The 14,455-nt window shown below is 34.6% G+C and overlaps 3 protein-coding genes and 1 non-coding gene across 5 annotated transcripts; 2 read left to right on the forward strand and 2 right to left on the reverse strand.

The window, feature by feature from the left end:
• Positions 1–977: 977 nt before the first annotated feature.
• Positions 978–5,607, reverse strand: LOC133315311 (uncharacterized). 2 transcript variants are annotated; one of them, XM_061516910.1, is made up of 3 exons: positions 4,871–5,607; positions 1,954–2,062; positions 1,223–1,351 (listed from the first exon to the last, which is right to left on the reverse strand). In XM_061516910.1, the coding sequence occupies exons 1-3, from the start codon at positions 5,453–5,455 to the stop codon at positions 1,344–1,346; spliced, it is 702 nt and encodes a 233-aa protein (XP_061372894.1). In that variant the 5' UTR covers positions 5,456–5,607; the 3' UTR covers positions 1,223–1,343. The 2 variants fall into 2 exon arrangements, with proteins under 2 accessions (XP_061372893.1, XP_061372894.1); XM_061516909.1 differs by lacking the exon at positions 1,954–2,062 and having other exon boundaries at positions 978–1,351; positions 4,871–5,601.
• Positions 5,608–7,148: 1,541 nt separating this feature from the next.
• Positions 7,149–7,221, reverse strand: TRNAA-UGC (transfer RNA alanine (anticodon UGC)). Its single transcript has one exon. It is a non-coding gene; the product is annotated as a tRNA-Ala (tRNA).
• Positions 7,222–8,452: 1,231 nt separating this feature from the next.
• LOC133315302 (uncharacterized) lies at positions 8,453–9,809 on the forward strand. Its single transcript, XM_061516899.1, has 2 exons — positions 8,453–8,590; positions 9,141–9,809. The coding sequence occupies exons 1-2, from the start codon at positions 8,537–8,539 to the stop codon at positions 9,807–9,809; spliced, it is 723 nt and encodes a 240-aa protein (XP_061372883.1). The 5' UTR covers positions 8,453–8,536.
• Positions 9,810–11,282: 1,473 nt separating this feature from the next.
• On the forward strand, positions 11,283–13,545 carry LOC133315293 (cytochrome b561 and DOMON domain-containing protein At3g61750). The gene is made up of 5 exons (XM_061516892.1): positions 11,283–11,562; positions 11,906–12,311; positions 12,631–12,917; positions 13,081–13,387; positions 13,491–13,545. Exons 1-5 carry the CDS (start codon positions 11,332–11,334, stop codon positions 13,493–13,495), a joined length of 1,236 nt encoding a protein of 411 aa, XP_061372876.1. The 5' UTR covers positions 11,283–11,331; the 3' UTR covers positions 13,496–13,545.
• Positions 13,546–14,455: the final 910 nt, after the last annotated feature.

Here is a 14,455-nt window from a genome sequence, read left to right on the forward strand (position 1 = left end):
TTCGCTTTTTCTGCAGTTACTGCAGATAAGTTAACTGAATTAAGCCCAATACGATGTCGTTTTGGGACGAAAATCATGATATTTTTGTAATTTTAATTTGTTTCAAGATTATTGTAGTCTTTATAATTTGTTAATCTTTAAATTCCAAAACGACGTTATTTTGAAAGTAAATGCAAATAACTTATCTGTACGCAGAAATATTTTTCTGATAAATATATTATAAGATGCATTTTAACTAGCAATTGAGGATAACCTAGTAATAAATGACAACACTACTCGTTCCTTTGAGCTGAGTTCGATAATGAGCTGACTTCGATTCCCGACCATTGTTTTAAAACACTGCTCTAGATCTCTCTAAGCATAGTCAATGTACGTGTAAATCCTAATTGAGATGTATACATATTGATTCATCTATTTAATAAATTTCGTTTCATTCTAGTTAAATGTCATTTTTTTATTTTTTATTTTTGCGGGGGAGGGGGTGTTTGAAATTAGTGTTAGTGATACAAATCTATTTCAATTATATTTTCAGGTCTGATTTATTTCAAAAAAATTATGCTAACTTCAAAGAGTCTTGTCCTTATGAGTTATGAAGCTAAGTAGTTCCAACTTTGTGGGGTATTCGGTTGAATTGGTCAGTTACAACTTTTTTTTTTTCCAGGTAAAATATGTGCTTAACAAACTCAGCAAGAGGGAACAGGCAAAGTTAAGCGCCTCCCTGTTTTAGCAAATCTACCATTGCAAATTGAATTCCTAAGAAGTTATTAAGATTCACTATCATACATTTTTCATTTATTTTCCCTTTTCTAATTTTATGAAATAAACTTTAAACAGCAAGTCCATATAACAAACAAGCACACAGCAAACGAAGTTCTGCATACTACCTTGCCAACAAAGACATGTAACCCAGCTTTATGCAGTAAAGTGGAGGGTGCACATTCAAGGAGGAGGAGGAGGAAGGGAAGTATTTCAGGCAAGGTCTCAAGACATTTTATTCCAAATGGCAATTTAATAATCAGCCTTCCAGTGTAAGACAATGGAGAAAAAAAGAATCTCATGTACATTCTACTCATGCTGATGTATTTGTCCTTGAATACAGTATTGTTATCAATACAGTTTGACCAGAAGGCTGCATTAGAGCAAATAGTATGCTATCAATACAGTTTGACCAAAACTGGCAACACAATCACCTAAGCCCTACAACGCAAGCTTGACAACAGAAACAGGCTACTAAAAAGCCAAGCAGAGCACCAGCAAAAACTTGAGATGGAGTGTGACCTAGAAATTCCTTGAGCTTCCTTTCACTAACTGGATGCCCTTGGAACAGGTCAGCTACAATCATATTAAGCACCTGCGTCGAGCCACACACAATTTTCTGGTCAACGATTTTCTTCCAAACAAAAGGTAAGCACAGTCAAATTACCACATAGAGACCGGACTAATGGCAACAGATCTCTCCTATCATTTAAGAGATCCCCCTAACCCCTAAGGAACAATAGCAATAAAAAAATGGAGTAAGCTGGGTCAAAGGAGTACAAAAGATAGTTTCTATATCTTTGACATTTTCGACAAAACCTCAACGAGGAATGCTTAAAAATTCAAAACTTTATTGTCAACGAACAAATATGAAATGCAGATGATGGAAGTTGCATATATGATGATTTACAAGCTAACAGAAGGTCAAAATTTTCACACCAAACTGAAAAATTAGGAGCATCAGCGGACATTTGGACACAAATATCAATATGATACCATAATTTTTTATTAACTCAAGGAACAAAGGCAAATTATACGTCATTGTTTTTGAAGATTCCACTAAGCATATATAAACAGTCGGACATAATTTCTGGTTGTTTCTAATTCAAGTAAAAATAATACCTCCCCCCTATAACATTATACTGTCAAAACCAATGTAGCATACTTTAAAAGTCAAAAAAAGTAAATAACACTTACAAGAGCAACCTATAAAGGGAGAAACACGGCTACTTTTGGTGGTATAACAAAACCAAGCTAGTTCAAGGGGGATAGTTTCAAGCAGTCTCAGTTTAGGGCTTTCAACATCCTGTAAAACCTTAAATTAACAGCCACCAAGACAGCAGAAACCCAAATATTCACCGATCAATAGATGTTTCTTTCAGCACTTAAACTAGTATGCAAGTTAAAGGTTCAGCATCCACCAAAAATAAAGGTACATTCAAGGAGAATGTCTCCAAGGTGAACATAATATACATTTCCACCCACTAAGTGCCTGATTGGATAGGTACATTCAAGGAACGACCATGCGTTAAGGAATGAGCCAAAATGTTTGGCTTCCTCTTGGCACAATCACGCTGGAGCGAATCCAACGTATTTTGGCCCTCAATGATTATATGAACGCTTTACATTTATTTACAAACAAGGACCAATTACTGTCAGCGCTTCAATCATTCCATAATACATGCTAAGGTTCACTATATATTATCTCAAAAAGCATATACTCTCATAGTATGAAATGGAAAGCTAAAATTACAGTAATATCAACATTATCTTTATCCTAAATCAAAACTTATATAAAAGTATAAATTAAAGAAAAATAAATAATAAATAAGAAAAAATAATACATATTAATCAATTAATCAACAACACCTTATCTCAAACAACAGCAAATTAAATTGAAAAAAAATAAAAATAATACATATATATAATATATTAAAAATATATATATATAAAATAATAATAAAATAAAAACTTAGAAAAATTCTATGCTTTCACAATGTTAATAGCATTCCTTCACTACGTCTAAGACAAATTGCACGACAATTTATTTCTCACTCCATTAAGCCTTGTTTTACTATTTTCCCCCCAAGTAAATTTTGGTTGGCCTCTTCCTTTCTTTATGTCATGCTCTTGGTAACTAATTTCTTTTCTTGCCAGAGCATCTAAAGGTTTTGTAAAAACATATCCAAATCATCTCAATCTATGTTCTCTCATCTTTTCATCCACCAGTACTACTTCAACTTTTTGTCGAATATCTTCATTTCTTATCTTATTCATCCTTATCTTATTCCACCTTAACATCCCTACTTCTGTTATTCCCATTTTATGCTTATGTTGCTTTTTGTGTTGGCCAGCATTTAGCTTTGTATAGCATTGTAGGTCTTATTGCTATCTATAAAGCCTAAGAGGAATTTTAGGATCACACAATATCTTGGTGCATTGTGTCATTTCATTCAACCTGCCATAATTCTACAGCTAACATTCTTATCAATCTCTCCCTATTTTTTCCTCTTGTCGTGACAAATTCACACTCCATGTATTCAATCTTACTCCAACTTCACATAAATCTTTTAAACTCCAACATGTTTCTCCATAATTCTATCTTAGTATTATTAGCGCCAACACTAGTCTCATCAATAAACACAATATCACCGGCATATAGCATGCATTATGACACCTTATCTTGGATATCTTTTGTTAGCTCATCCATTACTAGGGAAAAAAGATAAAACCCCAATGCATAACATTGGTGTAAACCTATTGTGATAGGAAACTAACTTGATGTACCATTACAAGCCTTCACACATGGAGTAACACCATCATACATATCCTTGATTGTCACTACATACTTTATAGGCACTTTTTTCTTCTCAAGAACCTATCACAAAACCTTTCTTGGAACCCTATCATACACCTTCTCAAGACCAATAAACACTATATGTATGTCCTTCTTTTCTCGATATCTCTCCATCAATTGTCGTACCCAGAAGATAGCCTTTATGGTAGATCTTCCTAACTCAAACCCAAATTAATTTACAGCAACCTTGGTCTCTATTCTCAAACAATGCTTAATAAAACTCTCCCACAACTTCATTGTATGACTCATAAGCTCTATAGTTTGAACAATTCTCAATATCTTCCTTGTTCTTGTAGATAGGTACAAACATGTTCTTGTACAGGTATCTTATCGTTTGGAGTCTTGGAGAATCTTGTTAAAAAGATTACTTAACCAAACTTATTATCACATCTCTTAAGCATCTCCACACTTAAATATTGGGACCAGCGGGTCTTTCTTTAATGCATCATTAGCTTCAACTTCACATACTTTAATTCTACGCTCAAACCTTATGTTAAAATCATCAAAAGAATCTTCCAAATCAACCTCACTTCTGTCACTTTCCCCTTTAAAAAAATTGTGAAAATACCTCATCCAACTCTCTGTAATTTCTGCATTTTTTTATTTTTTTTATTTTTTTTATTTTTTTCATCCTTGATGCATCTAACATTGGTCATGCATTTACTTTTGTTGTTTCTTATATTCACATGCCAATAGATTACTTTTTTCTCCTTCTCTGCTTCCAAGTTTTTTGTGCATAATACTAGTGAAAACTTTGTCTTCAGCCTCTCGCATTGCTTTCTTGACATTTTTCTAATCAATCTGAGCTTGCGTAAATGCTCTTCATGAGGCATTTATGCAAATATCTAAAACACTACTCCTCCTCCTCCTTTCGTTTAATTGATTCGTTCATCTTTTCGTTAAATTGCAGTACTATATGGTGTCATTTTGCCCCTTTCTCCCGTTGGGCTTATTCGTAATAGTTCAATAAAGGAGATATGTTCCTAATGTCCAAAAAACAGAATATGGGTGGTAATATATACAACTCTTTTAGTTGCCAAGCGATATAAGTTTTTCACTTTTGATTGTATCATATAAAAACCAAATATATAAAAAAAATTCAACCAACCCAATCCACTATTATTTATTTCCCATTGAATGAACATAACATATGTGCTTGACAAGTGACAACCCCCATATGGTACCAAAAAACATCAATTAAAGGATAAGTAACAAGAGAGAGAATAAGAAAGGGAATAAGTGGTTGTTAGTTGTTACCTCAGCTTGCATGCCAGCATGGCGCCTAACACCAATTGCATCATACATGACAATTAGGCTAAAGCCCAAACACACGGGGAAGAGGGAATCGGCGACGCCGTGGCAGAGAGCGACGGAGGTGGTAAGAGCGGTGCAGAGTGCGGAGTGAGAAGAAGGCATCCCTCCAGATGCAAACAATAGCCTCAAATCCCATTTCCTATCGACGAAGAAATTCAAGAAAACCTTAATGGATTGTGCTATAAACCACGCAAGCAACCCCGAAACGAAGGTTGGGTTACCCGCCAATGTAGCCACAAATGGACTAATCCGAAGCTTCGCGTTCACCGTTACGCTCAACAAAGCCGTACCCCAACCTCCGTTCTGCAAGTAACACACGCCTCCATCCGAAACCCATTTCTGGCTTCGCAAAGCAGCCACCTTTCTTATGGGGTTTCTTTCGGAATCTTTAAGGTTGGATTTTGAAGGAGGAGGAGGAGTTTTATAAGAATAACATGTTCTGCGACTGAGGGACAAGTTGGTGGAAGTTGAAAGAGGTTGACAATTGAATGATCGGAGTTTGGGTGTTAGAGAAACGAGAGAATCCATGAGAGAGAGAAGAGGGGTCTTGTGTGTTTTGGTTCAGTCAGCATTTCAAAAAGAGGGAAAGAACAAGAATCATCGAGCGAGAGACATGAATCTTAATGAAACACACTGCGCAGGTTTTAAGTTTCAAGTGTCTCTATATTGTAGGGATAAGATTGTACTTGTAGGGCACACTCGCTACTTTGTCTCGTACTGACGAAAGCAGCACAATTTATAGGCATATTCGCTTTAATGGGTCTGGGAAAGTTGGTTCGCCATTATTTTATTTATTTATTTATTATTTTATTTTATTTACTCATCCATATACATTATTGGGGTTTGTTTTTCTAATGTTACATGAGAAAACAAATCCTTCCTACACACCAAAAAAAGGTGTACCACTCATTTTTTTTGTTTTTTGTTTTTTTTAAATAAATGGGTCTCACACTTAATGTATCTATGACATAAGATTAGAATTCTCCTACAACATAAGATTTATTTTTCCCTACATTATTACCATGTAATTCTAGTTTTATTCTTTGCTTCTTGTTTACACACCCATTTGTTTTGTTGTATCTTAAATAATAAGCAGACAAATCAAGTGCTTTTTATGAGCAATTGACTGGACGATTGGATTACTAATTTTGGCTGATGATACTTTGTTTCAAAAAATTGTTTTCCTTCTATGGTTAATGTTCATACCTTGTAATTATCAATTTTTCAGGGGAAAGGACAATTGGGGTTTTGACGAAGATTTATCATATGGACAAGTAAGGTTTGAAAAGTATTATTTTCCTTATGTTGTAAAAATATTATCTTGCACTTATTTTAGTGACTTTGTTATCTTTTGGCTTTATGTATGTCTTTACATAAGTTTAGGGTCGCCTTATTTATTTATTTATTGTATAATAATTGCTAAAATCCAAGTTATCAAATTCAAAAAGTGGCTTATTCTTATTGTTTCTTCCCCTACCCCTTTTCTAGGGGGAAATTAGAAAAGGGGGCATGAGTCGTTTGCTAATATCCCGGAATATAGACATATTGCTAATCTCATGGGTGGGAAAATTTATTATGTTACACCGTTTATTCAGTTGTCTTTTTTTTTATAAAAGAAAAAATTTATTTTATTTCTATTCCTCTTTTTTTTGTTTTTCTCCTCTCAATTTATTTTATTTATCATGCTCCAGTTCCACCAAAAAACATCTTCTTATGGGCTTTGTACATCTAAAAAAAGAGAACATTTTTGGTACACCTGTTGTATTTATAACTTCCATTCAAAAATTGATATTTAGATTAATTGTTTTTTCTCTTTTCCATATACACATCACAAAAAATAATCCATTTTAATTAGCCCATCAATATACCTAAAATATTTCGCAACTAAGGTATGCGAAAATTATGATACTGTTCCTGAGTATATTAATACATTTGCGCATTTATTTTAGGGCTACATGTTATTTTTAGTTATTTATAAATTTATAATTGATGGAGACCAAGCATTTATTGTGATTTGTGAGAATCAAAATCAAGAACCAATAACATGCTTTGAGTCTTGACAGATAACAACTAATCGGTTATCTAACTGGCTTAGGTTAGGCATCCGATTCCGTACCCCTTACGTGATGCAGGAAATCCACGTGTACATGTACAGATATTGAATATTAAAAATAACTCCACTAATGTTATCAAAAAAAAAAAAAAAAAATAACTCCACTAATGGAGGTGCGGGGAATCGAACCCCGTGCCTCTCGCATGCAAAGCGAGCGCTCTACCATATGAGCTACACCCCCAATGATGTCTCAGCATATTAATAACAATTAACATTCTTTTACCATTGTTTAATATTATCATGATCTTTCTTATTCAATTGGTTTACTTTCTTTGTCTTTTTTTTTCTCACATTTTATTTAATGAAAAAAACTATTTTCTAAATAATTATATTTATGTTTTTATAAAAATTGTACATTATTGAGTTTTACTAGGGAATAATTGGGAACAGTGACTTAAATGTCACACTTTTTCAAAAAAATTTCTCAAATGTCACGTGAATAGTATTTTTTTATCAGACTGTTATGAGTTCAAGTTCGCTATGAGTCATGGCGAACTATGTTAGGCCACGTAGCACATTTCCATTAGTGTATCAAGTTCTTTACCAGTCGTAGTGAACTTCGTCACCTATAATTTTGTGACACGTGTACACTTTGCAAAAAAAAAGTAGACTGAACTAAGTTCATTATAACTGATAGTGAACTTGATATACTAATAAGAACGTGATACATGACCTAATTAAATTCATTATAACTGGTAGCAGATTTATAACCGTGGCTAAAAAGTAATGTTAGAGTGACATTTAGGCAAAGAATTTAAAAAAACATGGCAATTTGGTCTACCGAATAATTGTTGGCAACCGTAATAAAAAGTATAATTTTCCCTGCCAGTAGTAGTGACTAGCGGTCTAACTGCTTCTTATAAGAGAAGCTAAGAATAGACAGTTAGTATGTTAGAAAAATGAATGAACGAATATAAAATTTAATTTAGGAAACCTTTTATTTAAAATATATTTTATTATTTTCAGAGTCTAACTGTTTCTGCGTCTTATTTATTTTCAGTGTATTTACTGCTATAAGTTATAAGTTAATTGATAAGGGCATTGTTTACCAAAAAAGAACAAAAACAAATAGATAAGGGCATTTAGAATTTAGAGGCAAGGAACGAGGCTGAAGCACCATACCATAACATAACTAGTCAAAAGTCAATCGTGCTGACATAAACAGTGTAATTTAATTTGGAATGACCACAAATTTAGCATTAGAATTGAACAGAAATCCTCTATGTTCGGCCACTCCGCGGTTTTGACTACGGTTTATGCGTAACCCCTTTTTAGCAAACACACATGTACTTTATATATTTCCTTTGCCTCCTCTTCTCATGACACAGACATCAACATTCAATTAAGTGTAACAAGACAATATCAGAACCTAAAGCAAAAACATTTTTCGTTCACTTTCTTTGTGTCCTTAATTAATACTTCAAACCTTGGAGTTCTGGGATAAAGTTCTTTCTATATATTTTCTGGGGTATTGATCAACTTGGTTAGTTTTCGTGATGGAATGGTCCGCAACATGTGCTACAAGGGCTTACCTTGATACCCTTCAACTGGTATTCACCTTTCCAGCATTTCCCTTTTCTTTTTTATATCTTATTTATATATCTGGGCATTCAATGGTTTCTTAATTTTGGTTGGTATTCCACAGCTTTTACTTTTTTACAAGCACGTTTTTTCATTTTTATTTTTCATTTTCTTCTTCCTTTTTCTCGGACAAGAGAAGACATGAATCAATGATCAATTGGGGGCATCATCTTATTTTCTTAAAAAAAAATAGTGGGTTCAAAATTCCATAGTTTAATATGAGTGTTGTTTTTCTTTTTTTTTTTCCTTTCAAATCTGTTATTTGCTTCTTCTTTGTGATTTTCAATAAAGGAATTAAAAGCCTACCCTTTTAATTCGTTTACCAAAAGCTACCTATGATATCTTATTATATTGTTATTTTAAGACTTTTGGAAAATTTTACAGGATTTGCAGGTTTTTTTTTTTTTTTTTCCTTCCTATGTTTGACTTCAAGAAAGTGCTTCAACTTGAAATCTCATATTAAGAATTCGATGCTGACATAAAAGATAGCTAACTCATCCATTGCCTTGCTCTTAACAGTGTAACAATCATAAGAGAGAATATGGCTCTTGGAGAATGCAAGAGCCTGGAAGCAATGAATTTGTGTCAGCATTAGCAGCAGGGATGAAAGCAAAACTAATAGTGGAAGTGACATCTCGTGCATCCCCATCAACAGTAGCCCTTGCAGCTGCTGCACGACAAACTGGAGGCAGGCTAGTGTGTATTCTCCCGGAGCCAGTCCTTGATGAGTCCAAAGATGTTATTAGGAACTCAGGGCTTGAAGACCAAGTAGAATTTAGAACTGAAGAACCATCCAAGCTATTGCCCTACTATGAAAATATTGATTTCTCCCTAGTTGATTGCACATATGAAAACTATGCAAGGTTGCTCAACTTGCTAGATGTTAATCCTACAAGATCTGTAGTGGTGGCAAACAATCTGTTTGGTGATAAAAAAGGGTTGGACTTGGGAGGCTATGTAAGAAGAAAGGATGAGAAAGTAGCAGTAAGATCTCTAAAGCATCCTATAGGGAAAGGTATGGAAGTTACTATGTTTAGCAAGAATGATGAAGCTGAAATGAGACTATTTGGAGTCAGAGGACATCATAGCAGAAAAAGGAACAAGAGCAAGTGGGTTGCCAAGTTTGACGAAGAGAGTGGTGAGGAACATATATTCAGGGTACCGCAGGTTGATTTGTTCTGGAATTAACATCGCAGTTTCCAAATACTGCCATAAAATAGTTATGCCTTTGGTGTCAAAGTGCTTAACATGCTGTTGGGAAATACAGTGCATGTTTGGTTTTGATTAATTTTTAGGAACAATTGATCTTTTTCCCTCAATAGCTCTCTTATTAAGATTTCAATTATAAGTTGTACAAAATAAGCTATAATCCACGCTCATAAGGCTCGATCAGCATGAGTAGTATATGAATTTGTCTATTGGAGCAGAGCTCCTGTTTTACTTCTGTAGTAATCTTTTGCCTCTATATTTAGCCATACTTAGGAATCAGTGTACTAAGAATCTATCAAAAGGTTTATAGTAAAGCGAGCCTAAGAATTGCAGGGTTAGTACTTGAGTGTTAATCAAATGCTCCTGCACGTAATGCTACATGAAGGTGATGAATAAAAGGAAATTGAGTTACCATAATTTGTCCTAACTAATCTACCATAATCTTTTGCATTCTAAGATAATCCATTTACCTTCCAACTGTTTCCCGACATACTTATTCACGTGTGCATTCAAATCCACATGCAAATTTCGATCTTCAACTCTACACAGTTTGGCTCCATGGCCCATGCATTAGATAAACCCACTTTACCAATATTCTTTTCTGGCTTTCACTAAATCAGCAGCAAATGCATCATTATATTCCTTTGCCCCTGCCTCTCAACAAAAAGGAACGTAATTAGTATCTTGTTCGATTGTTGTCTTTTGCAAGGCATTTGCCAACAGCACATTCCTTAGTTAAAAAAGCCAAAAGGAGAAAGAAGATTTGAAGAATGTTGACGAATAACATAATTAGAGTATCACTATATGGACCACAAACCTTGTCCAAATGTAAATAAATCATCACATACCCCATATCGTAGTAAGGGTCAATCCCTATTTTAAAACCGAGCCTAAAGTCAAAGACTTTATCTGTCCACATCAAATTTGGTCAGTTTACCCCACTACTAGGTAGCACAATGTTTAACTAGGTAAATTTCTTCAGCCTATTAGTTCCAGTTACATCTTATTTAGCTAAACAATGTTTTAACTTACACTTCTCTATTTTATCTTGTTACTGAAGCAACACCTTTCCCCCTTCTTCCCCAGAAAATATAACTAGACAAAAGTTAATTATTACTGACACCAAGATGTCTATGAGCTTCTTACATTTTTTTATTTTATTTTTTTGTAATGGAAATTTGAAATTTTTAACATTTGAATATATTAATTGGAGTAAGAATGAATACTGATCATAGAAATGTCAGGAAAAAGCTCCAAATGAGAGAAATGCAGTTGGATGTAGAGTTCTCAAGAATAGAAGGGGATGATGATTAACTCCCTCTACCAACCACTATCTCCACCAACAAAGCAACAACCACCAAATTCCAAACTTGAAACGCAAGAGACTAATACCTCTCAACTGCCTTGTTAGGCCTTCGTATTCACATTTCCTCTCTTATTCTTTGAGTTTTGTAACCACCATTGTTCCTAGCCTTGGATTTCACTTGGATCGAGTCTATGAATGGCAAAGCTAAGATCTTGGACTCAGATATGGCCATCTTTTGTCAGAGTGTGTATTCTGAATCTTGTCCTGAACTTCAACATCATAGCATTAGCTGATGATAATGGAAGTGGTGGTTTTGCGTCAGAAAGTACGTGCAAGAACACTAATTATCAAATTTTCCTCCCTCCACCATATAAGAATATATCCTCTATGATATGCAAACCTGTTTGGCATACATATGAATTGAGGGTAAGTTCAAGTTGTATTGAATTATAATGTTTGGTCGTATGTAGGTTCTACTCATTTATATATTCTTAATCTTTTAATAAGTTTTACTGTTGAAACTTGTTTATTAATTATTATGATCTGTTCTTTGGTTCAGGGCGGCCTCATTTTTTTTACATGATTTTAGAATTTTTTATGTTTTATAATCTCAATCTCAGTCTCAGACAACTGCCCCAATTGTAAAATCTAGCAAGAAATAATTGATTTGTTATTATCTGAATGTCAAGATCGTCCCTTTGCATATAATGTTAGAAATATATAAAACCATTAATGTAGACTCACTTAACAGTTTAAGATTTTGTTGCAGTACACCAAGAACGATGATATTACAACTATCATATTATCTGCTCCCTACACTATTGGGTGGGTGGGAATTGGATTTTCTAAAGATGGTAAGATGGTTGGTTCGAGTGCAATGGTAGGATGGATCAATAAACATGGTCATGCAAAAATCAAGCAGTTTTATCTAAGGGGTAAGAAGGCATCAGAAGTCGTTGTAGACAAAGGTGAACTGCCTCTAAATACTGTGCCTGCCGCTGTGGCAACAAATGGGGCTGAAATTTATTTGGCATTTCAGCTGCAAACCACAACTCCATATGGGAGGCAACCAATTTTATTGGCTTTTGGTACTAAACATCCACAGAACCACCATCTGTCAAAGCATGATGACAAAACAGCAATTGTATTTGATTTTTCTTCTGGTGAAAAATCAGGTGTGCCACTTTATAATCATGCTATGTTTTCCAAATTTGTCGGCTAAGTTTTACAAGTAAAATGTCACTTTAATTTCTTTTAACAAAGAATAATTTCACTTCAGTGAAGCACATTTTAGTATTTTACTATAAAATAAATGAAGGCGAACAACCACATTTTTATCTCAAAATTACTACTTTCAGGTACAGAAGTGGAAAACTATTTATTTGAAGGACCAAAACTTGAATTAGCCATTATTTTGATCCAAACGCCTATTTTTCGTATATCTTACAATAAAAATTTTCCAGAGAAGAAACTTGACAAATAATCTTCTGGCAGGTTCTAAGGATCCAGCAACCAATGAATTGATTAAGATGAGGAAGAATCATGGAATAGTGGGTATAATGGGGTGGGGTCTAATACTGCCTGTTGGGGCAATTGTTGCTAGATACTTCAGGCATAAGGATCCACTATGGTTCTATCTCCATTCAGTCATTCAATTTGTGGGATTCGCATTTGGGCTTGGCACTGTCCTTCTTGGATTACAACTCTATGCCGAAATGCATGTCCACATACCAGCTCACAGAGGCATAGGCATCTTTGTCTTTGTGCTAAGTATTCTTCAGGTCTGTCACTGACCCTTGAATAATATTCAATGTTCAGTCCTCTACTTCTCACTCTCCTTAAGTAAAATTTGAACTGACTAATAAAAGCTTGATAACTTCATATATATGCATTCTATCTAATTAAGTACAATTTGAAACTGACTTTAAAGCTATGTGAGTTCAGATATTGGCATTCTTCTTGAGGCCAAATAAGGATTCCAAGTTTCGCAAAATTTGGAATTTGTACCACAGTTGGTTTGGAAGACTGGCAGTATTCTTTGCAGCCTTGAACATAGTGTTGGGGATGCAAGCTGCGGGGGCAGGGAATGATTGGAAGATAGGATATGGATTCATTGTTAGTATCATAATTGTTGCAGTAATCGTTCTGGAAGTATTGGCATATTTGAAAAGGTCAGAGAAGCGCTCTCTTCCTCCGAGTTTCCAAATGGACTCAGTAGGAGAAGCCACCTTTCCAAGTAATCTAGTTAAAGGTACGTTCTTTCCTTGTTTTATATAACTTCATCTGTTTATTGAGATTTCAGCTGAAGAACGAACATTTTAGTTATATGTATCTTATGCCACTTGATGAAGCAGGGTGAATGTGTTCGCTCCTAGTTTTGCATTTGCACAAGCAGGGTCAATTGTCCCCTTCAACCAGTTCAGACAAAATCTCATTCTATGGCATATGAACTGAATTGTCGAGCTTTCTTGATGTAGATATATAGCCAGGTAGAAGTTTGCCAAGATGGACAATCCCAACTTTTGGCTTCCTCACCTGAACTTGAGATTGAACTTTTTTTGGTTTCTTCGTTCCGTTTCTGCTGCTGCTTGCTTGGTCAGGAATGTAATGCCTCCTTTTACATCTACATTTTGTTTTCTGTAAAAATGTGTTGAAACTTAAAATCATATTGGTGAGTGATCATATTTTGATCAAATGAGCATATTCACGGTTCCTTTGCACCGATATTGCTTTTGCTAGAAACAGGAAACCCTTCTTCGAGGCATTGAACTTCCAAGAAAAAAGGTTTACGATAGCCCTTTGCTGCATCACCAGCCGTACAACTCAAAATCTAAAGGGATACAACCTGCTAGAGTCTAGAGATTGGGAATGTGATTTCGTGAAACATTGGCAATGAATAACTCATTATAAACTGGTAATATTTTTCTCATTTTACATGACACAAGTATTTTTCCTATACAAACACAAAAATGGGTTCATCAATTCTTTTACTTTTCTTTTATTTTAAAAATAATGAACCCCACAATTGGTTGTCTCTATGACATGACCTAAGAATTTTCCTACAACATAATATTTGTTTTTCCCTATAAACTGGCACTTAAACATGTAAATGCCACTTGTCAAGCATACAAAAATAATCCCTACTGAGCGTAATTCACCAACCTTTTTTATTCGGGAAATAAAAGTGGTTGAATGAACAGTAACTGACTCGTGCTGATACAGTAAACTGCTACAGGATTTTTTGCTACAGTGCCTGTCGACACTCTGATTACATCACTGCTTGCGTCACCTTTAGCTGACATCATGCTCATATCATTTT

This window comes from Gastrolobium bilobum, unplaced genomic scaffold, assembly GCF_033153095.1.
Source record: "Gastrolobium bilobum isolate Gb01-03AN ecotype WA unplaced genomic scaffold, APGP_CSIRO_Gbil_v1 utg1030, whole genome shotgun sequence".
Taxonomy (NCBI): domain Eukaryota; kingdom Viridiplantae; phylum Streptophyta; class Magnoliopsida; order Fabales; family Fabaceae; genus Gastrolobium; species Gastrolobium bilobum.

What these genes read in the sequence shown, in the direction of transcription:
- LOC133315311 (XM_061516909.1), bottom strand. Translation starts at nt 5,455, where the DNA reads ATGGATTCTCTCGTTTCTCTAACACCCAAACTCCGATCATTCAATTGT. An exon ending in ATGCTGGCATGCAAGCTGAG is followed by an intron (nt 1,352 to 4,870) that starts GTAACAACTAAC and finishes GGCTCGACGCAG; the next exon opens with GTGCTTAATATGATTGTAGC.
- LOC133315302 (XM_061516899.1), top strand. Translation starts at nt 8,537, where the DNA reads ATGGAATGGTCCGCAACATGTGCTACAAGGGCTTACCTTGATACCCTT. An exon ending in ACCTTGATACCCTTCAACTG is followed by an intron (nt 8,591 to 9,140) that starts GTATTCACCTTT and finishes TGCTCTTAACAG; the next exon opens with TGTAACAATCATAAGAGAGA.
- LOC133315293 (XM_061516892.1), top strand. Translation starts at nt 11,332, where the DNA reads ATGGCAAAGCTAAGATCTTGGACTCAGATATGGCCATCTTTTGTCAGA. An exon ending in GGCATACATATGAATTGAGG is followed by an intron (nt 11,563 to 11,905) that starts GTAAGTTCAAGT and finishes ATTTTGTTGCAG; the next exon opens with TACACCAAGAACGATGATAT. An exon ending in TTGTGCTAAGTATTCTTCAG is followed by an intron (nt 12,918 to 13,080) that starts GTCTGTCACTGA and finishes ATGTGAGTTCAG; the next exon opens with ATATTGGCATTCTTCTTGAG.